This window comes from Garra rufa, chromosome 4, assembly GCF_049309525.1.
Source record: "Garra rufa chromosome 4, GarRuf1.0, whole genome shotgun sequence".
In the NCBI taxonomy this organism is placed as follows: domain Eukaryota; kingdom Metazoa; phylum Chordata; class Actinopteri; order Cypriniformes; family Cyprinidae; genus Garra; species Garra rufa.
This window is the reverse complement of record NC_133364.1, coordinates 35258207-35273774: the sequence shown is the minus strand read 5'-3', so window position 1 is coordinate 35273774 and position 15568 is coordinate 35258207. Positions and strand designations below refer to the sequence as shown.

Here is a 15568-nt window from a genome sequence, read left to right as displayed (position 1 = left end):
GAGAAAGCTCTGGTGAATTAACTCAGTTTGAAGCATTTTTGTTCACTTCACAAGTATCCCAATCTATGTGCCACAAATCCTGTCTATGGTCTTCTGTCTACTAGCCACCAGAGGTCACCCGCTTATTACGTTGACTCTCACACTAAACAGACTGTTACGAGTCACTCTGGACTACACTTCCCACACTCCTTTGCAAAGATTGCACTTTCATCTGTATCCAATCAGACTCGCTATAAAAACAAGGCCCTTCCCTTTATTCAGGGCCGAGTATTGTTGAGCGATTAACTCTTTCCCAGTGAAAGCCACATTTATGAAGCCCTATCGAGTAATTCCTAGTTTCCTGAGACGAGTTAAATCTTGTTTCTAGTCTGGTTATCTGAGTCTTAATTCCTTGCCTGGTTTTCTTGTCTTGTCTGTTTACTGCCTGCCCTGATTTATTGCCTCCCTGGTGAAAAAAAAAAAAAAAAAACTGCTAAAACCAGCCTAGGCTGGTTGGCTGGTTTTAGCTGGTCAAGCTGCCTGGTTTTAGATGGGTTTTGGCCCCCAGCTAAAACCAGCCTGGCCAAGCTGGAAGACCAGCTAAAACCAGCTACTTCCAGCTTAAAGACTTCCACACTATTCGTCCCTCATTTAAACAGTTTTGGCCGTCTGTTTAGATTACTCGTCTGTCTTGCCCCTTGGATTACGTTTGTTGTCGATCAACCCTCTCCTGTTTAACCGATTGCTCTGGTTTTGTCTTCATATACCTGTTTACCATTGTTGACCCTAGCCTGTGCATTATCACGTCTCTGTTGTTAAATAAGAGCTTTGCATATGGATCCGCTGATATAACTGCTGTTTAAAAGCTTTTTTATTAAAATAATCTAGACTGCTGGTTCAATTTATACACTATATACCTGTAAACTCAGTAATTGAATACAGAGATAATTCTTCAATCAAGAGAGGCAATTATGTGGATCTGGGAACCATATTACCTCCATGAATGAGAGGGACGGAATTGTAACCTGCTCCAACAGTGTGTAGAAAGACGTGTGAAGATTGAATTTTAAGAGAAAACTGGCTTGTGTTTCTTCTCATTTGTAGGTCACATTGGATAGATGCATATGGTGAATAAATGTTTTTTACCTATGGGTGCAATGTGAAGAGCTTCATCTTGAGGACGTTCTGATTTTTTGCATGCAAACTTTCCAGGATTCCTCCACTTGGATTTCCAGTCCAGCCAAAATTTTTGCATCCAATGAACAACACAACCAAGCCTCTTCCAGTGTCAAGTACATGCAGTGTAATCCTTTGACTACCACCGCACAAGACTTCCATTGAATTTGATTCCTGGATGGAGTCTGTGATTCTTCAGTCCCCAACCTTTGGAGTAGCCTAAATTGTCTGCTGCTGTTTTTAGCAAATTTTTGTTCTTTGACGTTCACAAAATGTTTGGGCATTTTAGTGTAATTGAAAAAATGTTATTCACTTTTCGAAAGGAATTTTATCTACTTGTGGCAGAGCACTAAAGAATAAAAGATTTAATCTGACTACGCCACCCTGGATCTCGCCAGGGACCCATGATTCAAATCTCTTTTAGTCAATACAGGTAAGCTCACAATAAAGTTGGAAGGAGACATAGATATACACAAAATAAAGTTTATTACAATAAAAAAGATATTATAATAAAAAGAGGGAGGGAAGCAAATCACTGTGCTTCACAGTAACATATAACACATTCTATTGCACAAAGACACAACAATGGGCGACCTGAATAGTTTAGAAGGTCCAAGGAATCCGCTACAGGAACCGAGGCTTGAAAGCAGGGCTTAAGGGCACAATAGGCCTCCACAGCAAAACACCCCTCACCTGCCGGTGACACATGTGCACACACACTTACACAATCACTCCAACCAACACTTGTGAGAGAAACACCAACACCAGGTATCCGCCACGGCCTTAGGCACTCAGCTCCTGTAACCAACAAACATCGGATTACACACACACTTGGAAAGACAGTCACTCTATAATGGGGAGTTCCAATAAAGAGCAAGTTACTTCACCCATACAATTAACCAACAAAAGAATAACTAACAGATACTTGAATTCACCTAAACAAATACAAAACAAAAACAATAAGTTAGTGACATAATGGAAACAAGGAAACATAATGAACTTATGAAGCAAATTAGATGAAGCAAAGCAACAGCACGTCATTCCCAGGTAGACAAGAGATAGGGAACTAATAACGAGTACTGACACCACTGATGAAACTTTAGACAAAAGGCACCTAATAAAAATCTGAATATCCTCACAATAGGTTTAAAAAATCACCTACCCTTCAATCTGCCTGGGAAGCAGTAGGTTCCACGGAGGGACAAAACGCGTTTGCAGCGTCATGTGCTGGTCGTGCCTGTCGGCCCACATCAGCCTTGCTCCAACCTCTAACCAAAGCACAAAAAAAAATACAGCTACAACACAAGCAAATAGATAAATAAAAACACAATGCGACTGACTCCCTTACCTGTAGAGGGGCAACCTCCACCAAATGAAGCCACGGGTTTCCTTCACAGTGCCTTTCTAAAAGAATACGCTAGCATAAGCATTGAAGTGCTACAAACAACTCATCCGAAATCATCCAACATACCTGAATGGCAAGTGAATGTGACGCAGGGAGTAAAGGGGTGGGATTTGTGACGCCAAACTACCTTGCGCACGACTTTATATATTCAATGATTTATCCGCTGATCAACACAAAACCAACCAATGATACACAGGGGGAACCACCCTGCCACTTACTCTCAGAATAGATTAAAAACAATAAAACCGTGCATTATTTCAAACCCAACTTTCAGAGGAGCATACATTTTCTATACTCTGGCAGTATGTTTAGTCATATGTTCATGTTTGACATTAACAAAGTTTTAAGTACCTTGTATCTTATTTATTAGATGTTCATCAAAAATAATAAAATAAAATAAACTAAACTATGAGATGTATTTCGCAGCGTAAACATGTTCTAAGAGATAACAAGTATGGACAACCATGGTTTAGGACAAATACTTCCCAAGGCCACTGAACCTCAGGTACAGGATTCAGCAGCCACTCCTGGTGGTGATCTGTCTGGTTCATAATAGAATAAAAGTCATGGATACAGAACCCTCGTGTGTTTATCAATTTGTAGGATCAGTCAGGCCATCTTGTTCTAGAATTGTGAAGTGGAGTGGTAGACATTTACAGTACCTCTCTAAACGTCTCCCCATAGCCTTTTTATTCTCTGGTTATAAGTGCTGCTGCCTCTCATGGCACTAGGCTTAGACTACCTCAAGCAATGGAGAGATATCGCCAATTAACTTTAAAGAAGATTAATGTAGAATTTTGGGGTTGTTTTTATCAATCTGTGGTGCACAGCATTTGCAAATAATAACTTGCTCTGCAAACAAAGATACTGTAAAATAAAGGTAAATTCTGATATCGACATGTGTAGATTGGTCTTCAAGAATGGCAACCATGACTGATTCCCAACCAAATGACATCTACAGTCTCAGAAAAAGACATTGATTCCACCATTAAAAGATGGCTTTACCTGGCCCTGGATAGGGCCATTGATCAAATGCATACGCATTTGTATTGTTACACGCAGCAGATACACACACACACACATACACATACAGTTTATATTTATACATTTGTTTTGATATGCAGTCTGGCCTCCAGTGATGAAGAATGGCAGCTAGCAAGTCAGCCAAGCACCAGCAAACAGGTTGTTTGCCAAGCCCCCAACAGCAGCGCACCTTGCACTTCCATGACCCCCACAGCTTCTTCAGAACATTCTGTGAGGCCACAAACTTGCACAGGCAATCCGGAGGTCTCACGTAAAGGGAACAAAAAGGTCTGCATGATGTCAGTGGATGGTGACACACAAAGGTGGAATGACTGCAGTGTGGAGGATGAGGTTCCTGTCTTACTAATTCTCCTGCTTAAACGAATCCCAGGAGCTCAGTTTGTAATGGACAGGATCTACTCCTTCTTGCAGCTCTTTTTTCAGCGGCTCTGTGGTGGACACAGTTGTAAAGAATACAAACACCTTTGCAAGAAGTAAATCAAAGGCTGGAAAACGTTTCCTGTGGTTGCCTTTGAAAGCACAAGAACTCTATTTGTACATTGCACTTGTGGGCTCCTTGGTGCCAAAAATATTACGTTGATTACATTGAGTACTGGTCAGGAAAAGAAATCTACTGCTTACCCTTCCCAAGATCAGTTATGTCCGAGTCCAGATTTCAGGCCATTTTCTGGAACCTGCATCTTTGTGATCCTGAGGGTGATCGAGAGAACACGCGAAAAGGGGACTCAAGCCTTTGACAGAATTTTTAAAATCAAGCCCCTGTACAACAGCATCATCACAGCATGCAAAACTTACTTCCATCCAGACAGACAGCTGGCAGTGGACAAGATGATGGTGGCTTCAAAGGCACGAATCGGCATCAAGCAGTACATCAAAGACAACATAACCAAGTGGGGCTACAAACTCTACATGCTTGCAGATTCTGTGTGTGGTTACACGTGGAACTTCTTTGTCTATGAAGACAAACCTGTGTAGCCAGTGAAAAAGGGCTTGGTTAGGATTCAGTTATGGATTTCGCTCTTCTCTGCACTGGATACCAGGTCTCTCTGGATAATTTCTACACAAACTCTTGCCTTTTTATGGACTTGATGGCTAAGAAGTCTCTGGAGTGTGGCACAACACAAACCAACTGGTAAGGCATCCCCAGAACAAAAGCAAATGACCTTAGTCGCAGAGATCCAAGAGGAACCATACGATGGATACGAGATGGGAAGCTTCTTTTTCTCAAGTGGATGGACACACGAGAGGTCACAATGTGCTCCACAATGCACAGAGCATATGAAAGTGATACAGTCCTGAGGCATGTCAAGAATCCAGAGGGTGTATTGGAAAGGTGTCCAATCCTGGTCCCAGCAGCAGTAAAGGATTACAACAAATACATGGGAGGTGTGGATCTTTCGGATGCCCTAATCAGCTACTATAATGTCCTACACAAGACCACCAAATGGTACAAGACCTTTTTTTTCATTTGATTGACATTGCAGTGGTGAACAGTTTCATTCTGCACCAGCATCTCTCAAGAGCTCAGAACCGAAGACCTCTTTCCCAGAAGGAATTTAGAGAGACACTTCTAGTCACACAGTCCAGCACTTCAGTTGCCCTAGAGCCGTCCCCATCCACATTGCATGTGGAGGAAATAGGGGTTTTCAGCAAGCCCAGCAGCCAGCATTTTGAGGAGGAATGCACTGATAGAACAGGACAGATTGCACAAGATAGATAGGGAGTTGTTCCATCTATTTTTGAATTTCCAGCACACTAAATGTATGTTTACAGAGAAATGTGACTCAGGTTATAGTATACTTTACAGATAGCATTTTTATTGCAGATGTATGTTGTAGATGTATGTATTGTACTTTTTAGCTGCAGTTTGCATATTACTATATATTTGTATTTTAGCCCAGTGTGCCACCAACACCAGTGAGAGCTGCTGATGGTGAAATCACAGCAGTAGAGAACAGTACACCAGAGCCCTTGATTTTTACGGTATGTATTTTTCGGTAGCACTTTATTTTACAGTTTGTGTACTTCACTAGTACATACATGGTAAATATCTTGTACCAACAGGCAAATGCATAGTAACACAAGATACTTACCTGAAGTGTATGTACATGGTAACAAATAAAATACAGTCTGTACTTACAGTACATGCATGGTAATTACAGACAAGTGTGAGTAATAACGGTCACTTACAGGTAGTGCCCATCAGGCCCGGCTCCACGGGGGGGCCAGGGTGGGCCAGGCCCACCCAATCAGAAGCCTGGCCCACCCGAGCCCCACACTACAGCCAATCACAAAATTGGTACGATATTCAGTTAAGCTCCATATTTTTTTCTTACCGCCCGCACCCAAATAATGTATATAATTTTCGCACTTTCAATGCAGGGTATTGAAATCGCTTTTAAATGAGCGCTCGCTTTGTTTACTTTTACTTTCGATTTAGTGATAACGCGCACTCTGTGTAAAGGGAGCAGCGCATCTTAGATATTTGTCAGTGAACACAAGATTGAGCAGAAAATCCCCTAGAATGGTCTTTTTTTAGTCATCTCTCCTTACTTTCGACCTGTGATCAGTCCAATCTAAAGGTCATTGTACACTGAGTCCGATTTTTATATGCGTTTTTTTTTCAGTTTTCTCATATTCGCCCTTTGCTTATTATTATGGATGCAAAATGCAGAAAAAAAATTTTTTTATGACGGACGAACGTTTCAGAGGCAGTGTGTAAACTCGATTAACATAACCTGAGGTCATTTTTATTTTTTAACGTGCGAAAATTTCATACTCATGTGTGCAAAGACATTAACTCCAGCAGCTCGTGTTGGATGCAGGGTTGCCAAGTCCGCGTTTTTTCCCCACGGAATTGGTCTACTTTTAAACTGTTGCCTTGGGTTCATTTTCCCCAGTGGTTTAAAGGTTTGAAATATTGCAGAAATTAAATTTCAATAAAATGCCCGTATTTAAAAATGTTGCATTATGATAAAACGTGCTGGATGCTAGGTTTTGTGAAGGCTACGGGTAGGAAGCCTTTGAGCTGTGCATATGATCAATGTGCACAACTGTAAAATGTGTATTTTATATATCGAAATTACATATATAAGTTTTGATATTTGGGATATGGTCAGTACACTATTTTGGGTTGTTCTTAGCTGGCCATTGGGCTAGTTATGTCATAGACTTGGTAACTCTTTCAGTTTAGAATTGTAGCTCACATTTTCCAACTGAAGTAAAAAAAAAATATTTCTATAAAAATGCAAAATGACAGTGAAGGTGCTGCAGCGGTGCTCAAGTAATGTAATCAGCATAGAACCAAACACAGTGTAACCAACTACGCCAAATGGGGAAAAAATGTGCACTTCTATAATGCACTTAAATAATACTCCGTTTTCACACACTTATTTTATATTCAATAAACTAAAAATGATTTAGTACTTCTTAAGATAATTTTAGGAACATCCATAGTGTACAAAATTTTGCTATTTTGAGACACTAATGTGCTTTTTGAACTAAAATGTGCTTTTATCTCTCTATTAAAATAATGTATGTAGTTATGTATTACCAATTGTAGTACACCCCCCCCCCCCCAATCATAACCCCGGCAGCTAATATCTGGAGCCGGGCCTGGTGCCCATACATGGTAACTAATTAGATAGTTTATTATATCTACTAATGTACAGTAACTCATAAAAGTGAGTACACCCCTCTCATTTTAGCAACCATTTTAGTATATTTTCTCATGGAACAAAACTATATAAATGAAACTTGGATATATTTTAATGTAGTCAATGTCCAGCTTGTATAGCAGTATAGATTTACTGTGCTCTGAAAATACACCATCCAAGACTAAACAAAGTGCTAACTCCGGCAAATTGAATGCTTTATTATCAACACTGTCCTCATAATGTGTTTTTAGTCAAAATACATTGCTGTTAAAAAATCTGAATTCACTTACATGTGCATCCCGTTCTTCATTGGCCATGCTGAATTGATTACATAAATTAATTTAATTTAATCAAGTCAGATTGCGCAAAAGATGTGCAAAGTTGATCTCCTTGAGTCCATGAGGGTTTTGATTGGTTGAATGGTGTGCTCGCATCTGATTGGCTAAAGAGTACATTTACAGTCTCGATAAACTCGTGAATTTTAAAGATTCAAAACGTTTTGTGCACAGTTGTTAATTTGTGAATTGTGTTTTGCATTTTTCACACAGTTTATGAATATGTGTTTTTATTTTGTGCTTGTGAATTAGGTTAGGCATGTGTGCATTGTATATTTTGCGTGAATTATTAATGAGTGTCTGTCAAGTATAAAATACTGTCAAGTTATAGATCATTATCATAAATATTAAATTAAATATTGAGCCTTTTTTTACATTTTATGCCATATTCACTAATCTTTTTTGTGTAGTGTGCAGGTTTTATAATTCAAATAGCTATTGAAATGCACATGTAATTATTATACAGGCCTACTTGGATGTTCCTGGAATGTTGTGTTAATAAAAATGTTGAAAGAGAAAGAATGTTTCAACACTATGATAATTTTAAATTACATTTTATTAAACTAACCTTTGTAATGTTCCAAATAAACATTCTTTGAATGTTGTATTTTAATAAAATGTAGGTGGAAAGAACATTGCAAGAACATTATGCTAACTGTAAAATAAAAAATAAAAACTCCAACAATTTCACGTTTTTTTCCACAACCAAAACAGAACATTTGGGGGAGAGAGATTTTTCTCAAAACATACATTTGTTAGCTGGGTACTGTGCTAACAGTGATATGTTATGTTTTGAAGTGTACAAATGTGACAAAATATGTTAATATTTAGCAAAAATATTGTTTAGTTTGAGTTGCAAATGTTATAAAATATTATAATGACAAACTCCCACAATGAAACTTGGAGATGACTCATTGTCTCCCCCTAGTGCACTAATCAATCACCAACTTACCTTAAAGAGGAGCCCAATGATGTTTCGTGCATGTTAAGTTATTTTTTCTGTTTAAAGAGTTGGATTCTCATGCTAAACATGTTTTTAAAAAAAAACAATTTGGACAGAGAATTTATGCGCCAAATACACACTCCTGGGTTTCTTACAAGTTTCAGAACGTTTTTTGTTTTTTTTCTCGATCAGGATGGAACTCCTTGTATGGGCATATCTACCCAGAAGAATGTGTCCGTGCACACATTGACCTGAGCAAGAGCAAGAGCTTGCCCATCAACATGTTTCAGTTGGCTGCACTGCTGCACGGGACTCACTTGGGAAGAAAGTCTCTAAAGAAGTGTGGTCTTGGTTGTTAGGCAAAGATAATCTTGCTCAGCTTCCCCAAGAACGTTATGTGAACAGTGGAAGCAGTTTGTTATTCTGGGGCAGAAACAAAATTTTGCAAGACAAACTTTTATAAACAAGGCCCAGTTCAACGCTGAATTTGCACAACGTTTGATACTAAAAGATGGAGTGGTCCCAGCTAGAAAAGATCCCAGTAATGATTCAGAACTTCAGATGGTATAAGTGAAACTTCATCAATGTCTGTGTTTTGTTGGCGATTGGCACGTGAGTGCTTGTCAGGAGCTTGGCTGTTTTCGGAGAGAATTGTAAAGCTGTATCTTTCTTTTGTAAATATAAAAACACTGGTAACAAGTAAACGTAAACTGGTAAAATCCATGGAATAAGAGAAAAACATATTTTTGTGCCTTTTGATGTCAAAATCGGAATGCAAATAATTTTTATAGAATACTGTCATCAATGATGCTATTTGAAACTAAACACAGACGTTTAAACGGGCATACTATGGATGAAAACTGCTGTGATTACACTATATTTAAAGCATACAATATGAAACAATATGTCTACATATTCACATGCTGTTCATAGGGGACATATTAGCCCTACAGTTACAGCATGAAATATTATTTAAACCTTTTACTATTAACATTTTTACATACCATATGTTTATTTTATCTCACAATTCAAGACTTTTTTTCTGGCAAATGCCAAGAAAAGTTTGTATCTCCATATTTAGACTTTATAACTCGATTTAACTCAAAAATAGTGAGTTTGTGTAACAGGACTTAACATGAAAGTGTGGACAGATCCAAATGCAAGCTTTTATTGGACAGATCGTGGTCAAGACAGGCAGGGTCAAACACCAGCAAACAGTAACACCGAAGGACAAGACAAAAGCATACTCCAAAACACAGGTGAGGGTCTAGGCAAACGCTTGGTAGAGGCCGCAACATCAAACCAATACTTCACCAAGGCCTGTTTGGAATGGCAATCCTTATATGGCTGCCAAACAACCAAACAGGAAGTAGCCATAGAGGAAGCAGAGGGTGCTGTAACAGTCAGTACTGGCCAAGGGCTCCCTCTGCTGGCATGGTGTTACAGAATTCCCCCCTCTAGGAGCGACTCCTGGCGCTCAAGAAACAGCAGTCCAGGAGGGTGGGGAACAAAGGTAAAACCGGAGGTGAGGTGGAGGGCCATGTCCGTGCAGAAGAAATGGACCTGGGCCATGGATCAGTGGCAGACAGTGAACAGAGGTCCGCCATGTCAGATCCTGAGGAGCATAGAGCCATGGCAGAGCAGGCAGCCAGGGTGGAGCAATAGACCAGCACAGCAGAGCAGAGCAGGAATATTGACAGACCACTTAACGTCACCCCCTTTTGAGGTTCAGCAGCGGGAGCTGCCACATCAGGGAGTTCTGCAGCAGATGCCGCCTCCACGAGAGGTACTGGCAAAAGTTCATGGACCGGAGCAGACTCGTGGACAGACAAGGCCTCTGGAGCAGACCCACTCCCGTCATGTCTGCTGTTCCATGGCCGGCGCACGTCAAGCCTGCTGTTCCAGGGCCTGCTCACGTCAAGTCTGCTGTTCCAGGGCCTGTTCACTTCATGTCTGCTGCTCCAGGACCTGCTCACATCAAGCCTGCTGTTCCAGGGCCTGTTCACTTCATCTCTGCTGTTCCAGGGCCTGCTCACATCAAGCCTGCTGCTCCAGGGCCTGCTCACGTCAAGTCTGCTGTTCCAGGGCCTGTTCACTTCATGTCTGCTGCTCCAGGACCTGCTCACGTCAAGCCTGCTCTTCCTGGGCCTGTTCACTTCATGTCTGCTGCTCCAGGACCTGCTCACATCAAGCCTGCTGTTCCAGGGCCTGTTCACTTCAAGTCTGCTGTTCCAGGGCCTGTTCACTTCATGTCTGCTGCTCCAGGACCTGCTCACATCAAGCCTGCTGTTCCAGGGCCTGTTCACTTCATGTCTGCTGCTCCAGGACCTGCTCACGTCAAGCCTGCTCTTCCTGGGCCTGTTCACTTCATGTCTGCTGCTCCAGGACCTGCTCACATCAAGCCTGCTGTTCCAGGGCCTGTTCACTTCATCTCTGCTGTTCCAGGGCCTGCTCACATCAAGCCTGCTGCTCCAGGGCCTGCTCACGTCAAGTCTGCTGTTCCAGGGCCTGTTCACTTCATGTCTGCTGCTCCAGGACCTGCTCACATCAAGCCTGCTGTTCCAGGGCCTGTTCACTTCATGTCTGCTGCTCCAGGACCTGCTCACGTCAAGCCTGCTGTTCCTGAGCCTGTTCACTTCATGTCTGCTGCTCCAGGACCTGCTCACGTCAAGCCTGCTTTTCCAGGGCCTGCTCACGTCAAGCCTGCTGTTCCTGAGCCTGTTCACTTCATGTCTGCTGTTCCAGGGCCTGCTCACATCAAGCCTGCTGTTCCAGGGCCTGTTCACTTCATCTCTGCTGTTCCAGGGCCTGCTCACATCAAGCCTGCTGCTCCAGGGCCTGCTCACGTCAAAGTCTGCTGTTCCAGGGCCTGTTCACTTCATGTCTGCTGTTCCAGGGCCTGCTCACATCAAGCCTGCTGCTCCAGGGCCTGCTCACGTCAAGTCTGCTGTTCCAGGGCCTGTTCACTTCATCTCTGCTGTTCCAGGGCCTGCTCACATCAAGCCTGCTGCTCCAGGACCTGCTCACGTCAAGCCTGCTTTTCCAGGGCCTGTTCACTTCATGTCTGCTGTTCCAGGGCCTGTTCACTTCATGTCTGCTGTTCCAGGGCCTGTTCACTTCATGTCTGCTGTTCCAGGGCCTGTTCACTTCATGTCTGCTGTTCCAGGGCCTCTTCACTTCATGTCTGCTGCTCCAGGGCCTATTCACTTCATGTCTGCTGTTCCAGGGCCTGTTCACGTCAAGCCTGCCATGCCAGTGCCTGCTAATGTCACACCTGCTAAGCTAGGGCATGATAGCGCCTCACCAGAGCCCCCGGGCAAGATGGCCGCCAAGATGGCCGCCACACCAGAGCCTGTGTAATTCTCTAGCCATAAAGACTATCTCTCCCAGGTTTTCTGCAACCATGATGCGCACACATCCTGAACGTTTACAAACCTATGATTGGTCACAGGTTTACAAGACACCATAGAAATGCACTTTCCATTTACATTATTTGAACAAACACTTTTTAGCTTTTTAAACCATTTTTTGAACTCTTTACTCATATTCCTTCTTGTATTTTATTGTGACAGTTCTTAATCATCATTTTAATCTATTACATGGAAACATGCTGTTGGTCACTGACTGTATCGAAGGTGCAAGAACATGGAAAACAAACAAAAAGATAAGAAAATGGAAATGTTGTGGTGGTTTTTTACAGAGAAACTATGGAAATGCAATACTTACTTAGGAAACATGCAGACTCTCAGTCTCTACCACATTCAAATTAACAAACTTCCAGAGAATTACAGAAACGACAAACAGAAAATAACGCATAATATCAGAAAATCACTGGAAAAAAAATAAAAAGGGCTTTTGTTTGGAGTAATAAACAAATGATTTGACGATGAATGACGGATGAGAGCAGATTCACATTACAGCTGCAGACAGAAACATCAGACTCAGGACAGAGACACACAACATCTAAAGTAAGAACAACTCACATCTTCGTTCTTTAACTAGAATTAGACTTCTGACATGTTAATATTGTCTTAATCATTGTGTACAATGCATTTATATTCCTGTTAAGATGGATGTTTATTTATTACTGAAATTGTGTTTTACACCAAAATTCTGAATATATGAAATCTGAGAGAAATCTGTATTTTTTTTTTCCTCAGGAATGGACCAAACTCTGTTTTTCATTCTTCTCCTCAGTGGTGAGTGTGTTTGTGGTTTTATTTATGGTTTCTAGTTTCTAGGTTTAATCCTGATGTGAAAAGCATTAAAGCAAAGCCTCTCTTTTACAGCTCTCTGCTCCGTATCTGAATGTGTTCAGCGTCAGTATCACTTTATATATGAGCTGAAGACCTGGACTGAAGCTCAGCGATACTGCAGAGAGAAATACTCAGATCTGGCCACCGTTGACAACATGAACGACATGATCGAGCTGAAGAAGAGTGTGAATGTTGGAAGTGTTGAGTTTGTCTGGATTGGGCTGCAGAAGACGGGTCTTGATAAATGGAAGTGGTCTTCAGGTGAACCTGCGCTCTATCTGAACTGGGCTACTGGACAACCAGAAAACACAGATTGTGGTATGATAGCAAATGGACAATGGCATGATTTGACATGTAGTGATAACCGACATTTCATCTGCAACGACAGTGAGTTTATTCTTAGTTGCACCATATACTAGATTGTAATAGAACACTAAACAGTATGACTATTTAATTTTATTGTGAATTCAGAAGAAAAGTGTCAGTGTTGAGACCATTTCTGTAACAACACAATATTTGCAAGAAGAAAAGACTTCATTCACTGTACACACTTTGATATTTTGTTTCCCCTCTATACAATAATTTGTTACAATGCAAACTTGCAACTAAAGAGCCTAGAAATTAGAGATTTAAACTGATCTTAAATAAACATACAGCAGCCAGTGACTAGAAGTGATTCAGCTTGATATTTTCATCTTTCAGTATCTCAGCACAGACCTGTAAGAGCTTTGTTTTTAATATGTAGATTAACCTGATAGTCCAGTACAACATAAACCCTCATTGCTGAGAAATGTAATGTAGCGATTCGATAGTGAAGTCAATTCATAATACGATGCAGACTCTGTGCTTCTAAGGCGCACTCTCACAGACAGGGATCAAGCTAAACCAGGGTAAGGTCATAGTTCAATTAGAACATTTGAATATGTAAATAAAAAAAGGACTAAATGTAAATAATTTTATAAACGTACCTTAGGACAAAAAACATTACTGGTGTGCATCTTAAGACAAAACAAAGGCACTGATATATGTTAAGTTGAGTCTTTTAGTTAAAGCAGCTCAAACTTACTTTTTAGTCTAGGACTAAGCTTAAGCCTGGTCTGTGAAACAGGGGGTAAATGTTTCTCTGTGTGCTAATGACTGTCTGTCTGTGTGTGTGTGTGTGTGTGTGTGTGTGTGTGTGTGTGTGTGTGTGTGTGTGTGTGTGTGTGTTTTTAATTTAATGGTTTGAATGCACATGATTCAGCCAATCATAATCAAGTTTTTAGACAGATCATGGTATATTTTAAAGCATCTCGAACATTGTGAATATTCAATATATCAGCAGCTGTAGAAGCAGCTCAAGTCTGTGAATGATGTGTTTCTGATGTTTCCACTGCTCCTGTTCGCATCCATAAAGCAGCGTAAGAATAACAAACTGTTTCATGAATCTTTTTCTCATTTGTTTTTCTTAAAGCGAACACTGGACTCGTCTTTGTCAATCAGACGATGAATTGGAGAGACGCTCAGAGTTACTGCAGACAGAATCACATTGATCTGGTCAGTGTGAGAAACCAGAATGAGAATCAACAGGTTCAGCAGTTCATTAGTGATAGAGGGTTATCTGGATCATGGATCTGGATCGGTCTGTTCAGAGACTCATGGCAGTGGTCAGACCAGAGTGACTCCTCATTCAGATACTGGAAATCTGGTGAACCTAATAATCATGGAGGTGTTGAAAACTGTACAAGTGTTGACCTGAACACTCAGGGACAATGGCTTGACTTCTCTTGCAGCAATCAATATCCTTTTGTGTGTCATGAAGGTGAGTAAATCTTCACAAAACACACTCAATCCATCATCACTTCCAGATCTCTTAAAGTTGACGCTACATGTCTGACACGACAAATTCATCCAGTGTTTGTTCTGCATGTTGTTGTTGATCAGTCTCTCTCTAGTTTCTGCTTGTGGTTTGTTTTGTGTCCAGATGAACTGATTGTGGTCAAAGAGAATCTGACGTGGTCTGAAGCTCTGAGATACTGCAGACAGAATCATGTGGATCTGGTGTCGGTTCATTCAGAAGAGATTCAGCGGCGTGTGATAAACGTGGTTAAACGGGCGTCTACTGCGGCGGTGTGGTTGGGTTTACACAACTACTGCATCATGAACATGTGGCTCTGGGTGAGTGGAGAGATGGTGTGCTATCACAACTGGGCTCCAGGGAACGGAACCACACCAGAAAACTGCAGCCTCGAGAACAGAAAAGGAGCAGTTCAGTCTGGAGGAGATCAGCGCTGGATCAGCCTTCCTGAATCTCACAAACTCAACTTCATCTGCAGCAGATATTAAGAGTGAGGAACACAGTCATGTGTTTACTTACATTAATGGTCTTTATAGGCCATTCGTTTTCTGATGTACTTTTATGTTTGATTTGTTCTTTAGTAAGTTCTTAGTAAATCTACGTAATGGGTTTGAAACATGGTCAAAAGTTTATTTTATTTCTGTATTATGAAAATCTGTATATCTGGGCCCGTATTCACAAAACATTTTATCTTAGCACTAAGAGTTCTCCTAAACAGCAGTAGAAGTTTTTAGCTAAAAGTTTTCTCTTAAATCCCATTCCCAATAGCCTGGAAAAATCCAGACCCTAATCTATTAAGATAATGGGTCTGGCCTCAAGCAATGAAAAGGACCTAACTCGAGGGGCGGCACCAAGCATGCATTTGAAATTCTCACTGCATGCAATTGGATAACTCCAGACCAATCACAACAATACATGGTGTGACGTATCCAGAGCG

General features: G+C 41.1%; 1 protein-coding gene across 1 annotated transcript; it reads left to right on the top strand.

Annotated features, from left to right (window-relative positions):
* The first annotated feature begins 12700 nt into the window (after positions 1-12700).
* LOC141333957 (C-type mannose receptor 2-like) lies at positions 12701-15121 on the top strand. The gene is made up of 4 exons (XM_073839110.1): positions 12701-12737; positions 12828-13181; positions 14248-14595; positions 14758-15121. Exons 1-4 carry the CDS (start codon positions 12701-12703, stop codon positions 15117-15119), a joined length of 1101 nt encoding a protein of 366 aa, XP_073695211.1. The 3' UTR covers positions 15120-15121.
* Positions 15122-15568: the final 447 nt, after the last annotated feature.

Coding starts and splice junctions, on each gene's coding strand:
- LOC141333957 (XM_073839110.1), top strand. CDS start 12,701: ATGGACCAAACTCTGTTTTTCATTCTTCTCCTCAGTG. Junction 12,738..12,827: donor TTTCATTCTTCTCCTCAGTG/GTGAGTGTGTTT, acceptor TCTCTTTTACAG/CTCTCTGCTCCGTATCTGAA. Junction 14,596..14,757: donor TCCTTTTGTGTGTCATGAAG/GTGAGTAAATCT, acceptor TTTTGTGTCCAG/ATGAACTGATTGTGGTCAAA.